The sequence below is a fragment of the Anoplopoma fimbria genome, chromosome 13 (genome assembly GCF_027596085.1).
Source record: "Anoplopoma fimbria isolate UVic2021 breed Golden Eagle Sablefish chromosome 13, Afim_UVic_2022, whole genome shotgun sequence".
NCBI classification, from domain to species: Eukaryota; Metazoa; Chordata; class Actinopteri; order Perciformes; family Anoplopomatidae; genus Anoplopoma; species Anoplopoma fimbria.
Genome location: NC_072461.1, coordinates 1,804,892 through 1,829,818, shown reverse-complemented (window position 1 = coordinate 1,829,818; position 24,927 = coordinate 1,804,892). Strand labels below are relative to the sequence as shown.

Below are 24,927 nucleotides of genomic sequence, written 5' to 3'. Positions count from 1 at the left end.
AGTTGCAGTGTTTGCATAAAAAGTGCAAATCAGATCATTTCAATCACCATTGAATACTCTGGTTTGATGTCTAATACCTTGTTATGATACTGTGTGTGTGTGTGTGTGTGTGTGTGTGTGTGTGTGTGTGTGTGTGTGTGTGTGTGTGTGTGTGTGTGTGTGTGTGTGTGTGTTGTGCCAAAGCAATTGTGATTTACTGTAACTTTGAGCCAAAGTAACCCAACATACAACACATTCCAGGCCATAAATCTCCTTTGGGAATGTAACAGGGGATTTAAACATAAATACCCTTTAAAATATTAAAGCCGGGTCCATTCAAAAGCCTGAACCCTAATTATCATATTATTTTACAATATATAGTTTCCAAACATACCACTAACAGAGCTGAACATTGTTAAAAGTGCAACACTTTTTTCTCACCAAAGCTCTCCGGTCCATGTTATAACATACTGGGTTCAGATCGAGAAGGACACACACATAAAGCATTAAAACATAAACACAGTTGCAAGGTCTATTACCCCTGTGTACCCTCCACTACAGCCTGTTTCAGGGATCAGAACATTCAGGACGGCCATATAATGCTGGCTGACTCTTCCATGTGGGTCTGTCAGTGCTGCACTATGTTATCTCAAAGCTGTTGACACAGTCAAAGTGTTAGGCTTAGTACCTAACCAGGACAATAAACAGCGCTGTCCCAGATCCATTTGACCTTATACATAATGACAGCCAGGATCATTGATAAATTAACAGTAGCAGTAGGCTGATAGAAAATCTAAAAACCAAAAACTAATTTTACTAAAATTGCTAATTTGTACCAGAATGGCAAATAATATTTAGTAATGCAAATGGTTGAGCCGCAGTCAGGTGGCCATTAATAGACATCTTTTCAGGAGAAAGATACATTTATCAAAATACTAAAACTGCACAATATGAAAGAAAAGTGGGCCAAACTGTTTACCCAACCACATCTTGCACATATAAATAATTGCTGATGACTGGAAATGATATATGGTAAGATAAAAACTCTTATTTATCCATTTCCAGATTGAAGGGAGAGGCTTCTTCACCAACCACGCAGCCACCTGCACGCAATCCAACCGATGACGTCATAGTCACAGGATCAGCAGCATTGTGTGTGTGTGTGTGTGTGTGTGTGTGTGTGTGTGTGTGTGTGTGTGTGTGTGTGTGTGTGTGTGTGTTGTGCCAAAGCAATTGTGATTTACTGTAACTTTGAGCCAAAGTAACCCAACATACAACACATTCCGGGCCATAAATCTCCTTTGGGAATGTAACAGGGGATTTAAACATAAATACCCTTTAAAATGGGCTAGGATATTAAAGCCGGGTCCATTCAAAAGCCTGAACCCTAATTATCATATTATTTTACAATATATAGTTTCCAAACATACCACGTGCATGCTCAAAAACTCAGATTTCGACCGTTATGTATTGTCACAGCTCTGATCCGCATGCTGTTCCAGTAAATCCTGTGCTGGAGCATCACTACACTCATCAATGAAGAGCTCCCTCTCCCCGCAGCCATTCATAACCACCTGGCTCATTCATATTTTTTTTTTTTTCTTTTTTGGTATCCGATTTGACAAAGCAGGCCATCTATTGCTTTGGCATAGCTGTGTGCAGAAACGTAATGCAGGTTACACACCTGGTAAGGTGTCTGTTATCATCTGTGTTTGTTAAAGGCAGGTGGATGTCATCCTACATCCACAATGATGCACTGATAAGCCTTTGTAATGTGCCAAGCCCATCCGCTGCACTACAGCACTGATTCAGAATGTTCTGAAGCAGTATGTGCAGCACACGTGGGATTAAAAAAATATTGTATTACATGTGAAATATAAGAAACTATAACAGGGACATTATAGAGATCTGAGAGATTTAAAAAAAAAAAATCCATTAAGTAGTCAACATTAAGGTCACAATGACATGATTTAAATACAGCTGATGAATTAAGAATCTTTAGAGTGAAGGTATGTGTATTTATTGTCTGTGTAGTTGTATAGTATGTGTATTTATTGTCTGTGTAGTTGTATAGTATGTGTATTTATTGTCTGTGTAGTTGTATAGTATGTGTATTTATTGTCTGTGTAGTTGTATAGTATGTGTATTTATTGTCTGTGTAGTTGTATAGTATTTATTGTCTGTGTAGTTGTATAGTATTGTCTGTGTAGTTGTATAGTATGTGTATTTATTGTCTGTGTAGTTGTATAGTATGTGTATTTATTGTCTGTGTAGTTGTATAGTATGTGTATTTATTGTCTGTGTAGTTGTATAGTATGTGTATTTATTGTCTGTGTCTGTGTAGTTGAGCTGCTGCAACACTTGAATTTCCCCCATGGGGATCAATAAAGGAATATAATAATAATTACCAGCAGTGTGCGGATTGCTTTGTGCACAAAGAGAATTGCATCGGGGGGGATGTGACCCAGTACTGCTGCAGGAGGGTCCCTACCTTCCGACGGTTCCGGAATTGACCCACATGTCCCTCAAACCGGACAAAGACGCTCAGAAAGAAGAGGTGTTCACGGTGGTCCCGTTATTTGTCAGGTCCTGACTCGCTTGCTGCAGACCTGAAGTAATGGCACGCTGCTCGGGGTAGGATGTAAACATAGCTGGCCTTAAACCCTCTCTGGTCTGAGCCGCCTCCTGCTCTGTTGTTGTTCCTCCAGCTGACTGCAGCTAAGCCACGCCCCCACGATGCGCGTCACCACACAACTCATCTTGTGCTGCGTTCAATTGCTGTCAGAAAAAACGAATACACGAATACACTTTCTTTTCTGTGTCCAATGTTTTCACTTTAAATTACTCTGGAAAAACTGCAGATAGAGCCATAAGCAATTAATGAAACTGATTTTATTACTTTTATTTTTATTTATTTATGTATTATTTATCATTTTTATTTCATTTATTTCATAATTAATGTTGTTATAGGCAATAATAATAATAATAATAATAATAATAATAATAATAATAATAATAATCAATCCTTTATTAGTCCCACAATGGGGAAATTATTTCTCTGCATTTAACCCATCCCGGAGGAGCAGTGGGCTGCAATGAAGCGCCCGGGGAGCAACTTGGGGTTAGGTGTCTTGCTCAAGGACACCTCGGCATGTTGCCGGTAGAGGGGTTTGAACCACCAACCTTGTGGTTACGGGACAAGCGCTCTACCTCATGTGCCACAGCCGCCAATACTCTATAGGCCTTGTTAGTTCCAGGTTCAATATGTGCACTAAGGTTCTTTCAATAAGTTTTCAATAAACGTTGAACCCATCTGGCCCTTGACTTGTATCAATTTCTTTATTTCGGCCCACTGTGTATTTGAGTTTGACACCCCTGCTTTACACAGTTACACAGTTCAGTGACATGTCTTGTTTATTTTGGCTACAAAGATGATGTGATGTCTTTAGAAAGCTAAGAAAATCCTTGTTTCAATAGTATATGAAACTCAAAATGCCCTTTGTTATTAATTGAAAATTAACTGGATTGATTTAAGATGACATCATGAATTTATTTAAATTTTACACAATTTTGGACTGAAATGAAACTATTAACTGGAAATGAGTCAAATGTTTCACATTTTGTTTATCATTTTGGAAATTCTATTTGAATAAATGATATTTTTGAAAGCTAACCTCACCTTTTAATTGCCAAATAATAACATACACTCTTACCAGCGGTCAAAACAATGCCATTTACTGCTTTTTATATAGAAATAAAATGTATATTATGCATAATTGAGTTCGGCATTTTGGCCCGGCCCTCCAAAATATTTTCAGTTGCTCATTTGGCCCCCTGGGAAAAATAATTGCCCACCCCTGCCTTAAGGCATCTCCACTGTTATAGATACACCGACTGAAGGTCCGTGACTTTTGAGGGTGGACTAGAAAGCATATAAGAGATTAATAGCAAGGGCATTTTACATTTTAAAACGTTTGGGTTTTTTGCATTAATTTCAACATCATATTCAACCCTTGGCGTTTATATTTTCTCTTGTATCTTCAATTTTTACTTTGATGTGTGACTTGGGGCTAGAGAACAACTGTCTAGTGGCTTTCTTTCACATGAATAGTTGCACCGGTGTGGACAATGGAAGTGGCTGAACACTTCAAATAACTTGTATTGAAGACCGTACATGTCGGATGTTGGAGCTGAAGAGGACCACTTTAAAGTCTCATAAGAGATTAGGACTTAAGAGCCAATCGTATCCTGCAATGATGAGAGGATCCCCGCCCCGAAACTGTGCTCTTTCCAACCTGTTAACTCAATAAGTGCCATAAAGCATGCTGCCTTTTGGGTGGTGGAGCATTACATTACATTACATTACATTACAGTCATTCAGAGCATTCACGTCCACTACTGTGCTGCTTGTAGACTCTCTGTCATTATGTCTTTCAATATTAATCAAACACGAGGGACAGGACAGTAAAAAAAAAAAAGCATTGCACACATTTACCAAAAATATATACAAATATACACTAGTAAAATGCAAAAGTATAAACATCCATCTGATTTTATCTTAATTTCTCCTTTAATCCTTGCCCATACGTATTAGTCATCCCCTATCCAAACTAAAATCCAGATAAATGATGCAATAGTTTAGTTATTACTCATGGGCAATGGAGAGAGAATGTCTGTTCTATGGTTATTCTGGGTGTTCATAGCAACTAGCTACCACATAGCAACACTTATTTATTGCTGCAAAAGACAGGAGCCAAGAAAAGAAAGGCAGATCACGGATTGCTGTGGAAAACACCAAGCCTTTTGCCCTTCACATTTTTCCAAGATCTTGATGTCTGGGAATTACTTTCTGAAATGTTAAGCTATATCTGGGAAGAAGAATGTTGCCATGGTGCCAGGGGGTAAAATGCCTCACTATTATGCCAGCAAAATAGTTTTTACTAAATTTTAAATTATGCAGCTGAACTCTTTGCCCAGGCATGTTTCAAAGAAAAGAACCTTCCTCTGAGTCCATCTGCCTTTCATTGTAGCCATGCCTGCAATTCCAGATAAGAAGGGAAAATGGATTTGTATTAGATTGCATTTCATCTTACAAATAATTTAGGACATTTTGCAGTGTTTGGCCATGTGAGGAATGAGGACAGTCTGATCTACCAACTTCCTTTTTTTTTTACCGAAGACTGAAGACAGACATCTACTGGTAGTATTTGGTACTGACCTCTCTGAAACAAAGGTGATATAAGCTGCCCTCTCTGCTACATTATGTCAGTGTTGACACTCAAGGCCACTGCACCTAGCCTACATTGTCTGTCCTTGTGCAGATCAACAGTGAATGCCACACTATATGCCTAGAGGCAATGAGCTAAATGACGCAGGATAACGCTATAGCAAACCACAAATCTATTACTTGAACCTTTTTCTCCTCAGTCCCCACAAACTGTGTTTTCATGTATGTTCTTGCACACAACATGCAAAATCACACATGCCATTACACCAGCATCAACACCACTGTTATGTGAACAAGAGCTTAATGTGCAACCAAGTGGAGATGTCTTTTTTATATCTATTTGTCTTGAAGCCCTGAGAAAACTCTGGCCCTTGACCTGGCTGGCATGGCCAGAATGAAACAGCATGAAAGATGGACTGGAATGTTGCTGGAGAAAGCAGGGGTTCAACAGCACTGGCACTGAGCGGGCTTAGAAATGTGGAAAGGCAGCCCCTTTGTTGGAGAGGTGTTCTTGTGAGAGAACTCTAAAGCAGCACAGCCTGAGTTTATGTCTGGCCTTTTCAGCTACAGTAGGACAGAAAGCACTGAGTGGCTTTGTTTCATGAGCTTTATCGCTCTTTTATTAACTGTGTGGGAAGTACACTCCCATTGCTTTTACACTTTGGTGAGATTAAAGTTGGGAGAATGAGCTGAGATCATTCTTTGGCATAACTACATCAACAAGGAGGTCCTGCTGCTTGGACAAATACTCCGTTTAGTCTGCAGTATATTCAACGCCATCCAATGTTCCTCAAGTTTTATTGAAGGATTGAATTTGTTTATTTAGGTAAAAAACATTTTGTTCAGTAAATCACAATTTGGTATCCCGTGGATACCGCTTTCTCTTTCACAATACTTTCATGTTACCTCTGCAAATGCCTTCACCTCCGTTTTTATCAAACATATAGGAAGGGCTTCATTTTACAATAGATACACCATTTTAAAAATTGCTGGTGTTTCAGTAAAATTCGCTACTTGTTTACATTATGGTTACCTGTGGGCTCAAATGGATTGATTTAAGATGACATCATGAATTTATTTAAATTTTACACAATTTTGGACTGAAATGAAACTCTCCCCCTCCTGTCCACTCCTCCACCGGCCCTATTCTCACCCCTACAGCTCGCCCAAATATCCAACAGGCCTGCACACCCCCTGCCTCAGCACTGTACTGGAACTGTTCTAAAGCTGTCAAAACACCCGGCTTCTCACACTCCCTGAGTCCACAGAGAGATCTCCTCAAACACACACTGTCCCAAGCACTAATAAACACACACACATACAACACACACTCAGTGGAAAACAGCCTACATGAAGCCCTGTATACACTCACACAAGTAGGTCAGAGCTGCAGTGGGTCTTCCAAACAGTCCTCCAGCACCATGGTGCTGATAACAGTATCAAAGATTAAATTCTACCTTAAGCGCGGACACACACACACACACACACACACACACACACACACACACACACACACACACACACACACACACACACACACACACACACACACACACACACGCACATTCACACACATGAACAAACCCTACATACCACATTTGTGTATGTAGATCTCCAGTATGAGATCATTTGCTACTTTTTTGGCAGGATGACGCAATTCTGTTGAAATAATGCATCAACACAGGAATTTCAATTTGTTCCTCTGGGAAGAAAATTCAGAGGTCAAAGGTGAGGGGTGAGAAAGGAATGAACGACTGGAGGCTTAAGTAAAATGAGCCTGTGGAAAACTGGCATTCTTAAATGATCACAGGTAGAAGAACAGTGAATAAAACAGAAACATACATACATCTACGTCAATATCTCTCTTTTTCGCCTTTTCATCCACCACTGTTAATCTGTCTTTCTCTTTCTCTCTCTGTCACACACAAATATACACACATACTTTGACATGGTGAGGTGACTGAGCTCTGTTGCCTGAGCCGGCACTCTGGCATGAAACAGAGTGTTTTGTAACAGCCGGCCTATGTGGCAATAGGAAGTGGGCATGTTAGCAGAGTGTGAGTTAAAGTGAAAAACATTCAATGCTAGATAAGGCCTGAGGGAAAGCACAGAAAGAGACAGACAGCAGAGTGCAAGAGAGAGGCTGGGGTTATTGTTTACTTAGTCATTTATCAGTAGCTTGTCTTATCTACAGTCAGTTGGAAAACTCCATGTATGTGACCAGCTGTTGTTGCCTAATTGTATCCTAATGAAGACATATCACTCCATTGCTTACAACAGAAAAAGAAAAGAAATACACTTCAATGGAGTAAAATGCTACAGTGCATTAGTTAGGTGCTAACGGATGTATTCACCCTTAAATGCTGTTTTGCTCTAGGATAACACAGGTTTTATGCGTTGTAAAAAATGATCTATCTCGAAAATCTTTTTATATGAACTTGACAAAAAGTCTGTTTGAGACCATTTTAAATTAGATCTCATGTTTTGTTGGCATTGCCTTCATCTTTTGCATTATCTTGGAGGACCACAGACACCAAACTGTCCAATTTGAAAGTCAACCAATTGTCCAAATTTGAATTAAAAAAATCCTAGATGTTTGTTATTATTTTCATCTGATGACCAAATTAAGCAACTACATTTTCCACAAACTCGGTAGCATTTTAAAAAAAAGTGTGTTTGAGGTGTGCACCCTGTAGAGAAAGAAGTAATATTGAATCAGCTGTGCTGTCAAAACCAAACATGGATTCAAAGATAACGTCTGTATGATTAATATTAATTAAACTGTGCCCAAGGTCCCCTGTATCCCAAACAGTAAGCAAACGTTATAACACTTTTTGTTGACACACTTGATATTAGATATTTTCCCCCGTTGCTACAGAAAGTGTTTACTGGAATATGTTGGGAATGTAAAGTGGCTTGAGGTCCTTGAGCAAAGGCTGGATAGAGGTGGGAATAGCTAAGCAGAAGGGAAGGATGGAGGGTGGGATGAGTGAAAAAGAAAAGGCAGAACTGCTGAGGGTGTGTGGTGGGGTTGGTGGTGATGGTTCTCTGTCTGAGAATAAACAGACCTCTGATTATGATATTAATGCCAACTTACATTTTTACTGTGAGGTGCATGGCTTTCACAAACCAGTGCCTGATGTGAACAAGACAACATATTCCTAGCTGTCCCTTGCTAGCTGCCCTCAGACTCCATATAGAGTCATGTGGCATCTTGCATACACAAACACCAACAGCAAATCTGCCACCAGCAATGCATACAGTAGCCATGTCAAGTTACCCCGGATTTTTTGTGGCTATGGTTTCCTTGGCAAGGCCTCAAGCACCATGTTTGAAACATCTCTGATTTGTAGTAGGAAAAACTTTAAGACAATCCAGTAATTCTGTGGGCCTTTTGTTTGGCGAATTATTTTCTTGTTGGTGTAGAATCCTTGCCTGTAATTTATAGCCTACTTCACCCTAAACCAGGGTCTAAAACAAGAGAGTGCCTGGCGGTGGACAAGATGTAACAGGGTTTTTTGAGAGGCTGAAGGGTTGAGTGGATACTTGAGTGGCGTAAATCTTCTGTGATAAAGACAAACTGTGAATAGCACAGGCATGATATACCGTCTGCATTCTGACCTGAGGGGATTGAGGTTGTACAGCCATGTCTTAATTGTTTTTCTGACTTGACTGACTCTTGGTTTTTACATTAAATCAAACATGGAGGCATAAACAGGCTCCCCCACTAACTAAACCCAATTTTTGTAATACATACACGCACAAACAAATACAAATGCACACTCTCTGCTGGGTAGAGGCACACGGGTCAGTAGAGGTGCCTCTTAAGCTGTGGCTGTCAAGTGGCAGGGCTAATCTTATTAAGGCTCTCTTCAGCTGCTGGTCCAAACTCTTAAAGTGATAGTTCACTTTGCTGGAAAATTAGCCCATTTGAATCCAAGCATAACTTTAAAATCTGAAGTGGTGCCATTTTGTTGGGGGAAGAAGTGTCCTCTTCAAGCACAGATTATACTGCATTATATGTGTTAGATGAATGGGTTTGACAAAACTGTATGGTTCCTCGAAACTGCAAGCAAATGGAGAATTAAGATTTAAAGATCCATATAATGATGCACATAGATTCTGTAAAGATCGCAGTGGCTTGTTGACTCATGAAGGGGCACTCAATGTTGTGGCTAATGCTCCACCAACGTGAAAGATCACTTTAATTACCTTGGGAAGTTCATGTTGAGCCAGTAGGTTCAGGAATTCCTTGGTGGATTCACTGGCTGATCAGGCCTGAGGGCATGATAGGGGTGAAGATGAGCTGTGCTTAGATCATGGGGTTTGGCTTGAAATGACGCAGAGGTCAGGTGTGAGAATCAGGTCAAGGAATGAGATGGAGATCAAGAAGTAATCAGGATACTTAATCAGTATGCAGTTTGGTTCAGTGTTACCCATGGGGTGAGTTTAAATGCCAATGTTTATTAATTACATACCAAAACACATGCACCTGTAATTAAATGTAGCATATCACCAAGTTATTCATTCAGTATCTGTCTACACTTTCCTTTGACATGTTGGACTACACGCCAAACGGTAGGAAGACAAGGCACAGCACTGAACTCTGAAGAATAAAGAAGGATTGGTACCTGATGGTAGGATTCTGAGTCACCAAGGTCATAACCATGTCAAACATCTCTGCTACATCATGCCTTTAACAAGTTTAACACGTGTAATCCTCTGAAAATCTTCTCTATGCCACGTATGATTACATTTATGACACTTACTCCCCAGGTACATTTAATCCACCAGATATATCCCCCCAAGCTTTTTTTTTTTTATATGTCCTTTAGTTAATCCATCAGCAGGGATAAGAGTGGAGCTTATCATGGACTACCTGCAAAGTGCCTTAAATGGAATATTTTGTTCCTGGAACTTGTTAATATGGAGATAGCAAGGCAAATGTAATATGATGGGTTTTAAGAAATACTTTTTAACAAATGTAAAAAGATGAAACCCCACGTGTTAACCTGAACATATAATGATGTAGGACTCTTCTGGTGTTTACTTCAGTATGACCTATTGTTGCATTTGCCTAAATAGATGATTCCTCAAGAATTTATTGAAGATAGTGAAGGTCTGAGACTAAAGCCTGGTGTTTACTGATGTCCTGTTAGGCAGCTAAAAAACAACTTGCTATTAAACCTTACTGTGGATGCCCTAGTTCTAGTCATTGCATAACAGTCACCACATAACTTTGGCCATGTATTTGCAGGAATAAGCCAAATACGAGATACAATTTGGTGATTTCTTGATACTATCTAATAGTGTTAAGGGAAAGTATGACTTAACTGACCCAGCAGGCCACATCTGCCTTCATTCTGATTCAGATGGGTTACAATGATGGCTAAAGTCATGCTCTAGATACCTATAAATGCATCATTGACCAGCCCGTTATTGGCAGATCAATGGGTGGTCCACAACAAAGTACTGTCATTTGTCATCTGCCAGGAGGTTTTTCCAACAGTACTTGAAATCTATGTCAATCGGACACCTCTGACATGTTGGGAATGTTGGTGACCTCTCTGAACCTCAGACAGATCAGCAGACACTCAAATGCTCTGGTGAGGATGTATCAGAGTAAACTTTGGACTGGGGTTGAGATCAGACAACAAACAGGAAACGGTGACGGAGGGCAATGGAGCTCTCATTCTTCTAAACATAGGACAGAAAAAGAAAAATCTTCTTTGGTTGTTTTAGTTGTAATCATCTGGTAATGTATTAACATATATGGGCAGCAATATTGATAGATTTATAATTCTTTAATGTAAGGGATTGAAATTGTGTAAAGTTTTGACCAATGTGACAGTAACCAGGGGGAGGGGCAGGAGCAAAAGAAAAAGGCAAACGTTGTGAGGAAATGCATTCGGCCTCGGTACAGGTCAGTCAGTATTCCAGAAACAGCCTGATCAAACACAAACCGAAGCCAAGCCAAACACATAGCCACAAGCCACATAGAAGCAGAGATTACACTGCACACAGTCAGTACATCAACCCAGCACACTCTGAGAAGTACTGTATAGGTTCCCAGCCCCTATGGATTGTGACCTGCTAAAATGAAGCAAAGTACCTGGGACCTCTCATCACAGGTTGCATATGGCCACCAGTGGCAACCAGTTAAACTAAAGAGTCATTTATTTGTATAGGTTTATTCGAATAACTTTGAGAGGCTTAAGGAGATACAAGTATCTAGTAATTCATAAGAAATAAAGAATAAATTAGAGAAAAGTGGAGAGCCACAGCTCTTTAAGCTGTAAAAACTACAGCTTGAATGCTACACTTGGACTGCTTTAATCAGCGAATACTGGCTTATTAAATACACACTATATCAGTATAGCCGTATACTGTTTGTTGCCGGATATGAAAATTTTATTATATTATGTAACTGTAAAAGATCTAACTCGATACATTTCACCATAACAACCACATTTCAATGATGAGTGTTAATGTAAAATAAATATATCTACCAATATACTGTCCTCTTTTAACATAACTTATGCTAAATATATATATTGGTGTCGGGCTAAGGAAACCAGTATCAGTCTGTCTCTATTTAAAACACACTGTTGCTCACAGATACATAAATAGAGAGGATGAAATGGAGGGGGGGGGGTTAAAAAACAGAATTGAAAAAGCAAAAATCACACAGACAGACTGAGTCACAGACAAATAAACCACATTACAGAGAGCTGAGGCATAACAGGAAGGCCCTTTGTTGTGTTTACTTCAAATACCCTGCATGTTGTTTATCCATTCTGTTAGTTAGAGTTCCTCATATTGTATTGCACTTGCACAAACAAAAACAAACCTGTTGTGTGGTAAAACCTTGCATCTCACAGACAGAGCAAAACAACAACGTATTTATCTCAATGGATATGCAGTTTTGACTTTATCCAATAGTGGTTTGAGAAAGCTTTAGTGGGTTTTGTAACCCTGAGAGGTTAAAGCTTTTTCTCAGGCAGTAGAGGAGCCTTGTGATCCTTCAGCTGGCCACAAAAAACCACTAAATATAGTGTTACGATATTCACCTTTGCAGGAATATCGTAAACAAAACGGCACATGCATGCACACAGATGCTCACACAAAACTATGCACAGTCGGCATCCTAAAATAGCGTTATGGAAAAATCTATACTGGTGTCGGTTATTTCCGCACTGCTGCGCCGTGGCCTGGTGATACAACCGGCACACAATAGTCACCTCACACTGTAACCACATGTCATTCATTGCCAAGTTGCAGCACTGAGACTGAGGCTTTAATCATTTGAATAAGGGCAAGGGGCATTGGGGTGGAAGCTCTTTTAGATGGTGCATAACTGTTGATCCCAGCTAATCCAAACCACTTGTGAACAGCGGACCTTCAGACCAGAGAAATGTTCAGATGAGACACACTAGGATGTGCAAAACACCATTTACACATCGCAAAATGTCCTGAACAATTCTATATGGCTTTTAATTATTTAGTTTAGAAAAACAGTATGTCCCTACTGTATTATTGATCATTGCAGTGACGGGAAGCAATTTAACAGAAAACCATAAAAGCTATAATGGAGCAAAACAACACTCAGGAAGTCAATAATTATTCATAACAGGACCTCTGTTGAAAAATGCATCGGTATTAAGAAGCACATGATATAAAATAGGAATGATATTGATGATATTGATTAAATATTTATGTTGAAATTAGAGTATTGTTTTCTAGTGATAAACAGAGAGAGAACAACTTTACAAAGTAATATACTATCTAGACAGATCTATACAAGCTATAACTCACTATACATATATATATATTTATGATTTACATATTCTCATGCTTCATACTACTCTGTCATTTATGAAAAAAAGCACCAACTTGACTTTTATGATTTTTTACATCAATTTGTTTTAATTAAGGAAAAGGTTCCAGAAGTACGCAATGACTAAAAATAGATCCAAGCTGAAACTGGTTAGCCAAACCACATAAATGATGGTGAGTCGATTTCAGATTTTCATGGAGAGCGAACCACAAAGACGGGAGTCAGACAAACACTGACTAGGATGATGACAGAACTCTCGTCTGCAACTTACTACTCTCAGTCAGTAAATCTGATTCATCCTTTCTGGTGTGTGTGTGTAAAAGAGAGAAAGAGAGAGAGAGAGAGAGAGTGTCAGTCAGGTTGCATCAGCCTCCTAAACTGCAAAAAAATGGGCAGCCCTCGATCAAATAGCTTGCGGCCGATTACAACCTGTATATAGATTTGAAAGGAAACACCTTAACCCGTTGACAGGTATAATCATACTTACACAAACATAATTACAGATAAAAATCCTGTGGTTTCATTAGTGCCTTGGCAAACATTGAAACTGGTCTGACCCTGATAAGCAGGAATGGCACCCTTGGGCGTTTCTCACTCCACAGATTAGTTAATAGCCTTCAGCTCTTTCTAGAGAGGAGACAAAGGCATGTGGACAGGAAGAGAGCACATGCATGTGTCAATGTATTAATGTCTCTTTGTGTTTCCAAATATAGGTTCGGAGGTTCATGTGGTTTTGGGTGTGAGTCATTGTGTTTTAATCTGTGTTTGTCTGTGTGTGTGTGTGTGTGTGTGTGTGTGTGTGTGTGTGTGTGTGTGTGTGTGTGTGTGTGTGTGTGTGTGTGTGTGTGTGTGTGTGTGTGTGTGTGTGTGTGTGTGTGTGAATTTGGGTGTGGTGGAGGGTTTTTGGATGCATGCAATATAGGCAGAGTAAGGAGGAACTGTACAATGAAAGCAATTAACTGCCAAAACACAGCAACACCCAAGGTCACAGAAAACTGAAAGAAACCTCTTCATCATTGTTCTTGACCACATTTATACGTGTTCCAGTAACAACAGCAATCCGTGCTAAAATGATATGAGAGCAAACGTCTACGTGACATTCAGCATGCAGTGGCAACTCTCTTTCTCTCTCTCTCTCTCTCTCTCTCTGACAAAACAAGAAAATGAAACTGTTAACAAACTGTCCTGCTCTCAACCCAGCACAGTCATTCACTGATGTTGCTAAGGGTTTTAATTGGGGTTTCTTAATTCTGAATTAATGAAAGCCACAGCTTTGAATAGTGTCTGTAATGGGATGTGAGTTATTACAGGAAGGCAGGTGGACAGACAGGCAGACAAGAGGTGGAAACAAACAGGAAGGGAAAGAGACAGACAGCCAACGCTTGCAAGCGTTGAAAATGAGACGCTAGAGAACACCACTGCGTGTGAACAACACAGAAGCAAGACATATGGGGCTGTTTGATCCCACACAGACTTGGGAAGTGGTTGGTGCGTGGGTCAGCCTCCTTAGTCCTGTTGGGGATGGAAGGACAGCCACACCCGTCCAACCATGCACGTAGCACTCAACACAAATACATCAACCTATTCAAAACCCTCAGACAACCTCCTATGGTGTGAAATGCAATCTTTGATTTCTACACACACACACACACACACACACACACACACACACACACACACACACACACACACACACACACACACACACACACACACACACACACACACACACACACACAAACACTTGAATACCTAGCTGGCATATCCTCAGTCAAATGACTGTGGAGCCAATTCACCCGAGGGGATCGGCTTTCCGCCACAAACGAGAGAGAAAGAAACAGACCCCAGGGATGAAATTGCGTACAGAGATGCAAACATACAAAAATAAATGCATGTACACTAGCACGCAGATGCACAGGAAGATATATTTGTTGCAGTGATACATCCACACCACCATGATACACAGAAGTACACACACACAAACACACACACAAACATGAACATAAATAGAGAGGAGCTAGAGCCAAGCAACCAAGCTGTGCCTCTTGGTGTCTGTGGCATAACATGCTGTCGCGTTCTGAACACACATGCAGACGCACACGCATGCAAGTACCCACAAACATGAACTGTCAGTAACATAGATTTGGTGAAATTAAACTAACATCAGGTCTGAAGAAGGAACTATTCAAATGTATTTGCTGTGTGTAGGGGTTAAGGGGTTAGGGTTAGGGAAACAGTAGCAGCAGCTTTTAGATGCTATTAATGATTAATGATGTGCATATTGGCAAATGTGAGATTTTACCCTATTACCTCAGAGTTCCAGTAAATCCACCTGCCATTTACTTTAAAGAGCAGTCTCTTCTTCCGCTGAAATGCTACCTGACCTTGACCTTGACTTTTCTCCGGCCTGTCATAATCAGTTTTGAAGCTGCACAATGTCGAACATGTGAGCAGGCAGAGTTTCCTACAGGTGACGTCATACAGAAAACAACCAAGAACCAGAGGGGCATAAAGTCCCACCAAGAAACAACTACATATGTTTTTTTAAGTGGATTTAAAAAAATAAAAATAAAAAGTTTGTGATTTTATTCATTAATTACAATCTGAAAGCACTGATCATACATAAATGAAGCGGTTCTTGCTGCTTAAAAACCCTTTAGCCCAGAACTCTTTACCCATATTCTGTCAACAGTGAGATTGTGCAATACGCCTCCCTGTCAGTGCAGTCATCCTGGATCTCTCCATAGCCCCCTGTCAGACCCTGGCCTCAGCCCAGCAGGGCCACGACCGGATGAAGACACTATCCCTGAAGTGTCTCTCTTATCTCTTCTCTCCCTCTTGGTCGGATCCTGCCCTGTCCTCGCTGGCGACGCAACACCTTCCTATCCGGGTCTCTCAACACACACAAACAGCCTCATTGCCTCACACGTGAGCCGTTTGGCCTTGTAAAGATGTGTTTTACTTCCTGCATACATGAAACAGGAGTTTGTTGCAGGCATATGTGTTTGATTTTATATTAATATTGTTTTTATTGTTTAGCGGACCAAACTGTTGATGAAATTTATTAACTCACTGTAACTAAGACCAGCCGCAGAGGCCGATAAAGCTATTCACACACATACAGAAGAGGCAGAAAAAGTGCCTGTGACAGTGCATCGGATTACCACATTAGAGGAAGTTAAGACAGATGTTCAAATTTGTTCATGTTGAATCTGTTGCGAAACTGTTTTTCACTTGCTCTGAGAAGATAACAGATACTTTTCCTTCAAGATAGGGCAAGGTTACCTGTTTTCTTTACCATTTTTTCGGTTTAAACTTAGAAGAGGAAGTGGGAAAAGATGCAAGGTTTTGCCCTCAGATTGAACATGTTTACAGTAACGCGCAGTCTAGCGCCTGACATACTCTCTCTCACTTGATCTCTTTCTCAATCTCTCTCTTTCTCTTTGTCACTCCCTCAGCTTGCTCTGCTCTAGTTTCCCCTCAGCCAAACCCCCTTCGTGTCCCTCTTCTTCAAGATCTGCACTCCTTTTCCCTCCATTCTTTCTACTCCCTACAGTTCATTTCTCTCTTATTTACAAGCTATATTATTCAACAAGCACTTCTCTCTTCTCCTCTCCTCTCTTCTCTTCTCTTCCCCTCTCCCCTCTTCACTTCTCTTCTCCCAGCACACAAGGCCTATGCTCCTTAACTTTCCCCTCGCTGTCTCACTCTGCTTTCTGCTCTTGCATACACATTCTTTGCACACTGACACCCTATTTCAAAAACAACCAAAGAGGCAGCCAATGAGAGAGAAACAAACTGTACAGTTGCCATCACCAACACAATCACTTGCTTCTCTCTTTCTCCCTCTCCTTCTCTCTCTCTCTCTCTCTCTCACTCCCCCCCACCATGTTTACACTCTCTCGCAAAACTTACTCAAGAGGACAAACATCATGTGGTGCTGGTAAGAGAAGAAGACAATGTTGTACGGTGACTGTGAGTCTCTGTCTTAGTTTTTGGTTTTTTTGATGTGTGAATGCCTGTGTTGGCGTGCAAGGGTGTGCATTCGAGTGCCTTTCAATTGGCATTGTTTCGACTTTTTAATAATTACAACTCACCGTCCTTGCATACATATATGCAGGCATACATGCATTCACATACAAACAATGCAAACTAGCCTTCCCATGCATACATCTCACTGCCTCAAGTCATTCTGGATCCTGTTGAGGGGAGGTGTAGGCTCGAAGCAGACTCTGTATGTGTGTCAGCATGTGTGTCAGCATGTGTGTCAGCATGTGTGTCAGCATGTGTGCGATAATGTTAAACTCACACAAAGACTGGGCTTCTTATATGACTCCCAGCTGTGTGGATTTGGCCCTCTAGACGGCCATCCAGCAGCCAGGAATGTTTAATGCGCAACTCGACTGGAAAGCCCCAGTTACCCAGAAACACACTCATAGCCTCCTCTGGAGAAAACCTACTCCTCTGAGCAGGGGCAGACATGAGGGATGGGCCTCAACCCGAAGGAAGAATGGTTCAAATTCCACAGCTGATAGAAAAACACAGAGGAGTGGGACAGAACAGAGGAACTGATGTCAAACCCACCATCTGTTCTCTGAACACAGCGTAGGAAAAATAAAGAGGAAAGAATGGAAAAAAAACAGGGAATAGTCTACCCCTGTGGGCATTGCTGGTGGAGCTGATAGCTGGATGCTGTTTTGGCTGTTGTCAGAGATTCCCACTTTCCTCCTATGCTTTGGCCTTTGTGTGCATTAGCATATACAATATCTAGATCAGCCACTGTTTGGCTCTGTATACACGGAGTGACTCCACACCTCAGGTATGCCTTCATGCTGGACTCACTCATCTAGGCTGCAGGTGGTGGATATGTGTGATTCTGTATTTAACCAGGCCAAGCAAACTAGACTTTTGCAAAGCAAAGACTGGCTCTGATGTTAACATTGTGGGACTTGAAGTATTTTGCATCATTTTACTACTATAATATTGTCTATTAATACTTGAAATTATAATTCCCCTTTTTGTAAAAAAGTAATTTGTGTTTCTTTTTACGAAAATGTTTTTGCCATCATTCATCCTGGTAACATTGCATGATATATGTTAAAGATCTCTTTGTGAGTATGCCATTTTCATCTCAATGTTTTCATCTTTAAAAAGCAAAAAGAACCAAAGAATACCAGGCATTTCAAGTTCACTTGGCACAAAATAGAACTGAGCCTTTAGGGCAGAACCACTATTATAAATGTAGAGCAGAATTTTTTTTTAGGTTTGACTTTAAGTGTCAGACCCACATTGATTTTGCAAATTTTGGCATCAGACAAGTGACAAGTCCAAATATAAGATGCCTTGCAGCCCCTTTTTATGGGGTCTCGTTTCCCAAACAGCTTAACCAAATACTGTCTGGAGAAGAAGTTACATTTCAACTGGACAGGTCTGTCCATAAGAGCAAAACGGAGCAACCCAAACTAACTCAACAGTTATGCAACCCTTAAATATCCACATGTGGTCTGCACTGTAGAGTTGAGTTGAGAGTATATACAGTTTACAAGTTAAGACACATAGCAGGCTGTGTGTGAGACAATCCCCTGGATCCTACCTTTGACAGACATTCACTTCTGGAATCACTGCAGGTCTCTCTCCCCTCGCCGTCCACTTCACTCTGTTCCCTTCAGTCAAATCTCTCCCCCATTAAACTGCAAGGCACAAACACACATGCGGTCACTTCAGAGCATTCCCTCTGGATGACAAATGGGAATCATTTTTGTTCTTTTTTTTTTGTTCTTTTTAACAATTGCTCCCGTCTCAGCCTGGACTTGAATCGTCCTCAAATGATCGGTTTCGCTTCTAAACGCTTGTGTTTGGTGGGTGAGGACCTGCCAGAACTGACAGAAGAAGAAGAAGAAAAAAAATAGTCCCGACTGTTGCAGCCGAGAGACGCCAGGAGGAATGTAATTACATGAACACAGCAGACACGCTATGGTGCTCAGAGATGTCTGTGGTCCTGATGCGAGTTTGGTTCGAGTCCCTTTGTTGTTTCTGTCACACCTACAAGGAGGGAGCACATGGAGGAGGTCTGTCTGTCTGTTTGTTTTTACACAGCAGTGCTGCCCGTCATGACAGGATGACTCTTTTTTTTTTTTTTTTTTTTTTTCTAAAGTAATGACTCTACATCACAAATGCAAAGAGGGATTTATCCACGATTATTCCCCAGCTCGCATGCATTTCATCCTCATCGCATCTGTCTAATCTCACCCCTAATGATTTGTTCACTACCCATGTAAAAAAAAAAAAACATGTCCTATAATAAACCATATATTCCCCTCTACCTCAGCCCTATCTCACCTAATTTCTGGTCAGAAGTTAGGTCCTCGCTGGGGAGTGGGGTGCTGTCTCCGTCTCTCTCTCTCTCTCTCTCTCTCGCCTCTCCTCCCCTTTCCTTCTCCTGTTGTCTGAGCAGTTATGTTTCACTGTAGACCAGCCTTCAACCACTACAGCACGCCAGCGCCTATCATGGAGCTCAGTGACGACACAGCATCATTGCTTGTCACCAGAGCCACACCCATCCATTCATAAAGTAGAGAGCCTCCAGCCTCCAGTGAGGTAGATGGTGCTTCATATACCTGGGGACACATGAATTAACTCTGGCTACGTGCCTTAAATGTGTGCGTCTCGTACTCTAAATAGAAAAACAAATGAAATATTGAGCACTTTATGACTTATTCCATCTTAATAAATCCAATTGTTATTTTCCACAAGGATGACATTCTTGATACTAATGGGTGCATGTGTAATTGGTGAGAAAGGATACAGTATAGACTATAAAGAGGATATATGCTGTAATGTATCATAATTAGTAAATTGCATTGTATTTGGATACCTGAGTAAATTTCACAGATGACAATTGAAGCTGAAACAACAAATTGAGTAGTGATGGAACATCTGATAATCACTTGTTTAATGCCCCAAAAAATATCAATATTTGCTTGTTTTTTTCCCTAGTATATAAGCTAGGTTAACAAAATATTTTAGACTGTCGTCTGGACAAAATAAGACAAATAATTAATTTATTAATCAAGAAAATTATCTTAATATTATGAGAAAAAAGAAGTACCAGTGAACTTGCTCAAGAGCACTTCAGGAGGGCTGTGGCTAACCGCCTCTAGCTTACAGCAGGTCCTCCCTGCTTAGTCCTTCAAACTGCTGACTTCATCATGTCCACCTGCAGAACCTGCCTGTTTGTGAAAGGTTGTGTAACAGCATTTCAACACCTTTGTTTATATCCTTACCCACCCAACTAATTCTGAAACCATTGAGGTGGATGTTCAAGTCTAGAAAAACACTATTGTGTGGTACTTTACTTCAGGGAGGATGCTGGCCACAGCCATTGTTCAGTACCGATACTTAAGTGTACGGTAGAAACTATTAATCACTAGTGAAACATATACCACGTCTGTGTGCTAGTCAAACATTTGTGGCCAAACTCCTCTGACACTGATACCCAGGAGATGCCCAGTAAACCACAGCTGTATGGAGGGACTTCTTCAGTGTTCACATACTGACAGTAGCCAGACGGCTGGTTTAAAGCTGAGAGATTATTGGTGTGATCAAGGTATTGCTGAACTAAGTTATGGGGATATTATCAAATAACAAAGTATTAAACTTCCACTTAGAAACAAGCAAGGACAGCACAGCAATCTACAAAATGACACAATTAAAAAAAAAAAAAGACTCTAATTCAGTCCTCAGTGTCGAGCTGTTTATCTGAGCAATCAGAAAAGCAATTAAGGATTCTGTTTTCTGTGTATGCAAGTCTGTCTGGAACTTGGCAAAAGCATACATGTCAGGCTGGGGCTGTGAGAGGCCCCCAGTCTCTCACAGATTCTCTAAGACTCCTGCTCAGCCAGGCATCTGAAACAGCCATTGTCTGGGAAGGGAACGAAGCGACCTGCCCAGGCTTGCTCCTATCTCAGCTTGCATGCAAGTCCTAAGCAACCGTCCTCAGGCTGTGGCCAGCAGGACTGGAAGTCATCGCAAACACGCAGAGTCACACACTCACAAGTATAGATGTGTGGTGGAACATCATGCTGTGGCCATGACATGGATACCATTTTGGGATAAACTGCTGTGAATGCTTAAAAATATGCCTGCTTTACACGCATTGCATCCTGTGTTCTGCTGACAGTCAGTGTGTGTTTTCAGTCTGTCCACTGCTCTCATTAGGCTCTTTGTCCCCTCTCTTCTTCATGCCAAACACAGGTCTACTGAACATTTATCTCGAAGTGTCTTGTACAGCACTTTTCCAATGCCACTGGCCCCGTGCAATAGCACTATGGATGCAGCCGCATGGGCACAATAGGGGCATAATGGGGGCGTCCACATGGTCCACCTCTCTCTCTGTCTCTCTTCTGATGGGGCAAACTGCTGATCCCAGGGGTGTGAAAGTCATGCGTCGGCTGAATTTCCACAAACAAACAGAGTACACAGCACTCAACACGGACTCACACACATACAAATACACATACAAGCGCATAAATAAACAATACAAACCTCACACACACACACACACACACAAAACGCTGATCTTTGTCCCCGCTCAGATCGATTTCCCTCAGCAACTCAGTACCTCCACTGTGGCATGGTAGGAGACACAATGGCCTTTGGCACCAGCCATCGAATGATCACAATGACATCTAACTTTGGGCGCTGACTGACCACAATGGGCCGCTCTTTGCCTCAGAGCCTCTGCTATTCTTCTGCCTGATCTCACAGACAAAGCAGTGTTGCAGAAGTGCCAATTGAGCTTGAACAATCGCTCACAAAGGAGGCACTGACTTGGTGTTTCCAGCGCTCTTGCCAACTGTACCACATTCTGGGCAGTGTGGTGTGAAGGTAAATTGGCATATGCAGGCATGCTCACAAGTACAACTTGGCTTCGTGGCATAGGTTTTCATTTGTAAACAATCATTTCATGAGATTTTCTAATCGGTATGAGCCACAGTGATAGACTCAGGTAGTTTGTTAGGTGATTCTATTTATAAAAATAAAAAATCTGTTTCATTAGCTTATTTCTTAAAAATACATACAATCTTATTTAAATATACTTGTGCACATCAGAAAAAATGTATCCCAGGGGATTAAAAAATATATATATATTAGTAGTAATAGATCTCACTGTGAAATTTTGAGTGATTTTAGCATAATTTTTTTACCAACTGGTCAGAAGAACAGTTCTTAGATGTTTCCAATATTATTTTTTTCAAAATCTGATTCTGCAGAAAAAAGACATGGACATGTAGAAGATTTGTTTGTTAATCTTTTTTCAATGACGTGTCCCAAACCGATATGGGACATATGACTAAAATAAGTATTGGATCTGAGTCAGAGGCAGAGACACACAACCATCTCTCATTCAATGTTTCTGCTGAGCCAGGAAGTGGTGATCCACTAGAGTTGTGAATATAATTTAAATACAGGTCCCTAATCTGATCTTCCAGATACTGGCAGTTTCGAAAAGAACATCCTATCCCAAGACTCTAGTAACCATCTTTACCTGCCCTAGTAACTCCTATTTGCTATGCATTTTAGGGCTGTTTTTTAAAGTGCTGTTTGACCTGTCATGAACCCACCACATTTGTGCACACTGTGTGCTAATGTGCATATGTTTAGAGACCTCAAAAAAGCAGGGATTTGTGTAACTCTTTGTGTTGACCGAGGGGCCAAATGTTACTTTGTCAGTGAGACAGAGTTTAGAGAAAGGAGGACATAACACCAACCATGAGTTCCTCCCTCAATATACCCCATGCATCTCTCCACCTCCATCAAGGGGTGCTATCCAGTCCTAGGCCAGAACCCACACAGTTTTGGGCACCTGGCCTCCTTGTCCCACACTGCAGGCTGTCTGCGTCCCTCCCGGGTGTCACTTAGGTGCTATGAATAGACGGTGGAGTATGCTCAGTGCTGTCAGCAGGGCATTGGCACGTGTGGCTCATGTCAGAACGGCCGCAAAGCAATACTCCCAACTGGCGTCATTGCACCGACAGCACATTTGGGTCGCCATGGAAACAGAGACGAGCACAACTACCTCCGCCCTGACATCCACTGGTTGTGTTTTCCAGACAAACTCTGATGTCTTTCTCTCTCTCTCTCTATTCCTTCCTGTCTTTCTCTCCCCATTTTCTCCCTACTCCTTTTTTTTCTGTTTTCACCTCTACCTTTGTTATTACTCCCTCCATCTCTTTCTTTCTCTTCTTTTTTTGGTTTCTCTGTCTCCTGTTTATGAGACTTATGACGCTCGGCGGGGAACGGGTGGTTCGTGATTCTATCCAGAGGGCTTCATATTCATGAACTGTTAAAGTCTTGTCATTGTCGTTCTCATTGCTCTAATGAAAAATACAGGAACAAACCCACTGATCATGGTGTATTTATGCAAGGTCTGGGGCTTCCAGTCTCCTTTGGATACTGTGTAAAGTGTGTGTTTGACTGTGTGTCTTCTTCACTGGTGAGTCGATGGCCAAAGCAGGTGCTTCTTAGGGTCTTCCAAGTACATGAGGTCTGTCACGTCTCTCTTCTCCTCTGACCTTCTCTTATAGCCAAACTTCTCCCTCTTTCCCTCTCCTTCCATCCACAGAGGCATTTGGTTCTGGGAGCGACTGGCCTTAATGGAAGGCTGTGTGGGTCACTGCGTTTGTCAGGGAGGTCCGACAGCTTTCTCAGGACAAGTAGAGAGCAGATTGCAGTGTTTGTACTTCTGCTCCATTTACCTTACTGTGTCCTGGCTGGCAGGCAGGATGCCAGATGGATGGAGGGAGGCTGGTAGGCTATTAAGTTAATAAAAACAAAACTAAAAGATAGTAGTTACTCAGCAGCTGCATCCTCGGCCTAGTATTGTGGTTTATACATTTTTTATCACCTGACAGGGTTTTGCTAGTTTATATCAAAACAATGATAATCTTCATTCTATTCCTCCAGATTTTCCTGTTCTTTTTTAGCATTGTCATCATGATCAAACATTTGACAATTTCAGCAAAAATCTTTCATACAGTCACCTCTCTGAAGGATTTGGCATTATAAACAATGTTCTTATCGGCGTTATCATAAGAGTTTCTATTCATCTATTGAACTGTTCACTAAAATAGGCAGATGAAGCAAAGAAAAGTTCACCATGTGAGAGTGCCGTTACATGATACTATGCACACTTTTCAAAGGAGTCATCTATATCTCATGGAAGGCTTAAGTTCATGTCCAGTGAGTTTAGAAAGAACACACATTAACTAGCAATAATTTAGTCACAGCCAGTCAGTTAAAGTTTAAACCACTCTGACTACCTCTATGTGTCATAAGGTTGTGAGTATTAGGGTGTGGGCACACATTTAATGGTTGTGTGTTGGTAGTGCATGTGCCCTCATGGTGAGTGACAGAACAGCTGGGGAATGATGTGTTGGGTAGAGGGTGTCAGTAGGGCACCATTTCAGTTCATCTTTTCTGATATGAAAACTCGCCTGAGCCTTTAAGAATGAAATACATTATAATCATATTACCTAATGGATGATCTCTTTATTCTTGGGTTCAATAGAAAATATAGAACTCTAATAAAAAGCAGAATAAATACCTTGTTACCAAGGAGGTTATGATAATAATCATTGTAATGATAATGATGCAAACTACAAGCAGTTTACAGTTCCCAATTTTTTATTCCCAAAACAATATTATGTCTAAGTAGGGACTCATGGGAAAAGTATGCATGACAAGCTAGGGATGCTCAAACAAATATAGAGGTTATGGAACTGTTATGGATTATTGATACAGTGTCCAACAGTAAAAGATCACATCATGCAGAGGGGTGTGAATGTATGGCCTTGCTAGAAATAAGCTACTAGTTCACAATACC

General features: G+C 41.0%; 1 protein-coding gene across 3 annotated transcripts in view; it reads right to left on the bottom strand.

Moving 5' to 3' along the window:
• The window catches only part of rhobtb4 (Rho related BTB domain containing 4), a 42,725-nt gene extending 23,254 nt beyond the window's left edge, over positions 1 to 19,471 (bottom strand). The window contains exons 1-2 of one of the 3 annotated variants that reach the window (XM_054610760.1): positions 19,383 to 19,471; positions 18,637 to 18,733 (exon numbers count right to left, since the gene is read on the bottom strand). Coding sequence is in view for 2 of the 3 variants with exons in the window: in XM_054610758.1 (XP_054466733.1) it covers positions 2,388 to 2,428 (41 nt within the window). In the remaining variant the exon portion in view is untranslated. Of the gene's footprint in view, positions 1 to 2,387; positions 2,656 to 18,636; positions 18,734 to 19,382 lie in introns of those variants that run through there. The other 2 variants (XM_054610758.1, XM_054610759.1) reach the window with 2 other exon arrangements.
• Positions 19,472 to 24,927: the final 5,456 nt, after the last annotated feature.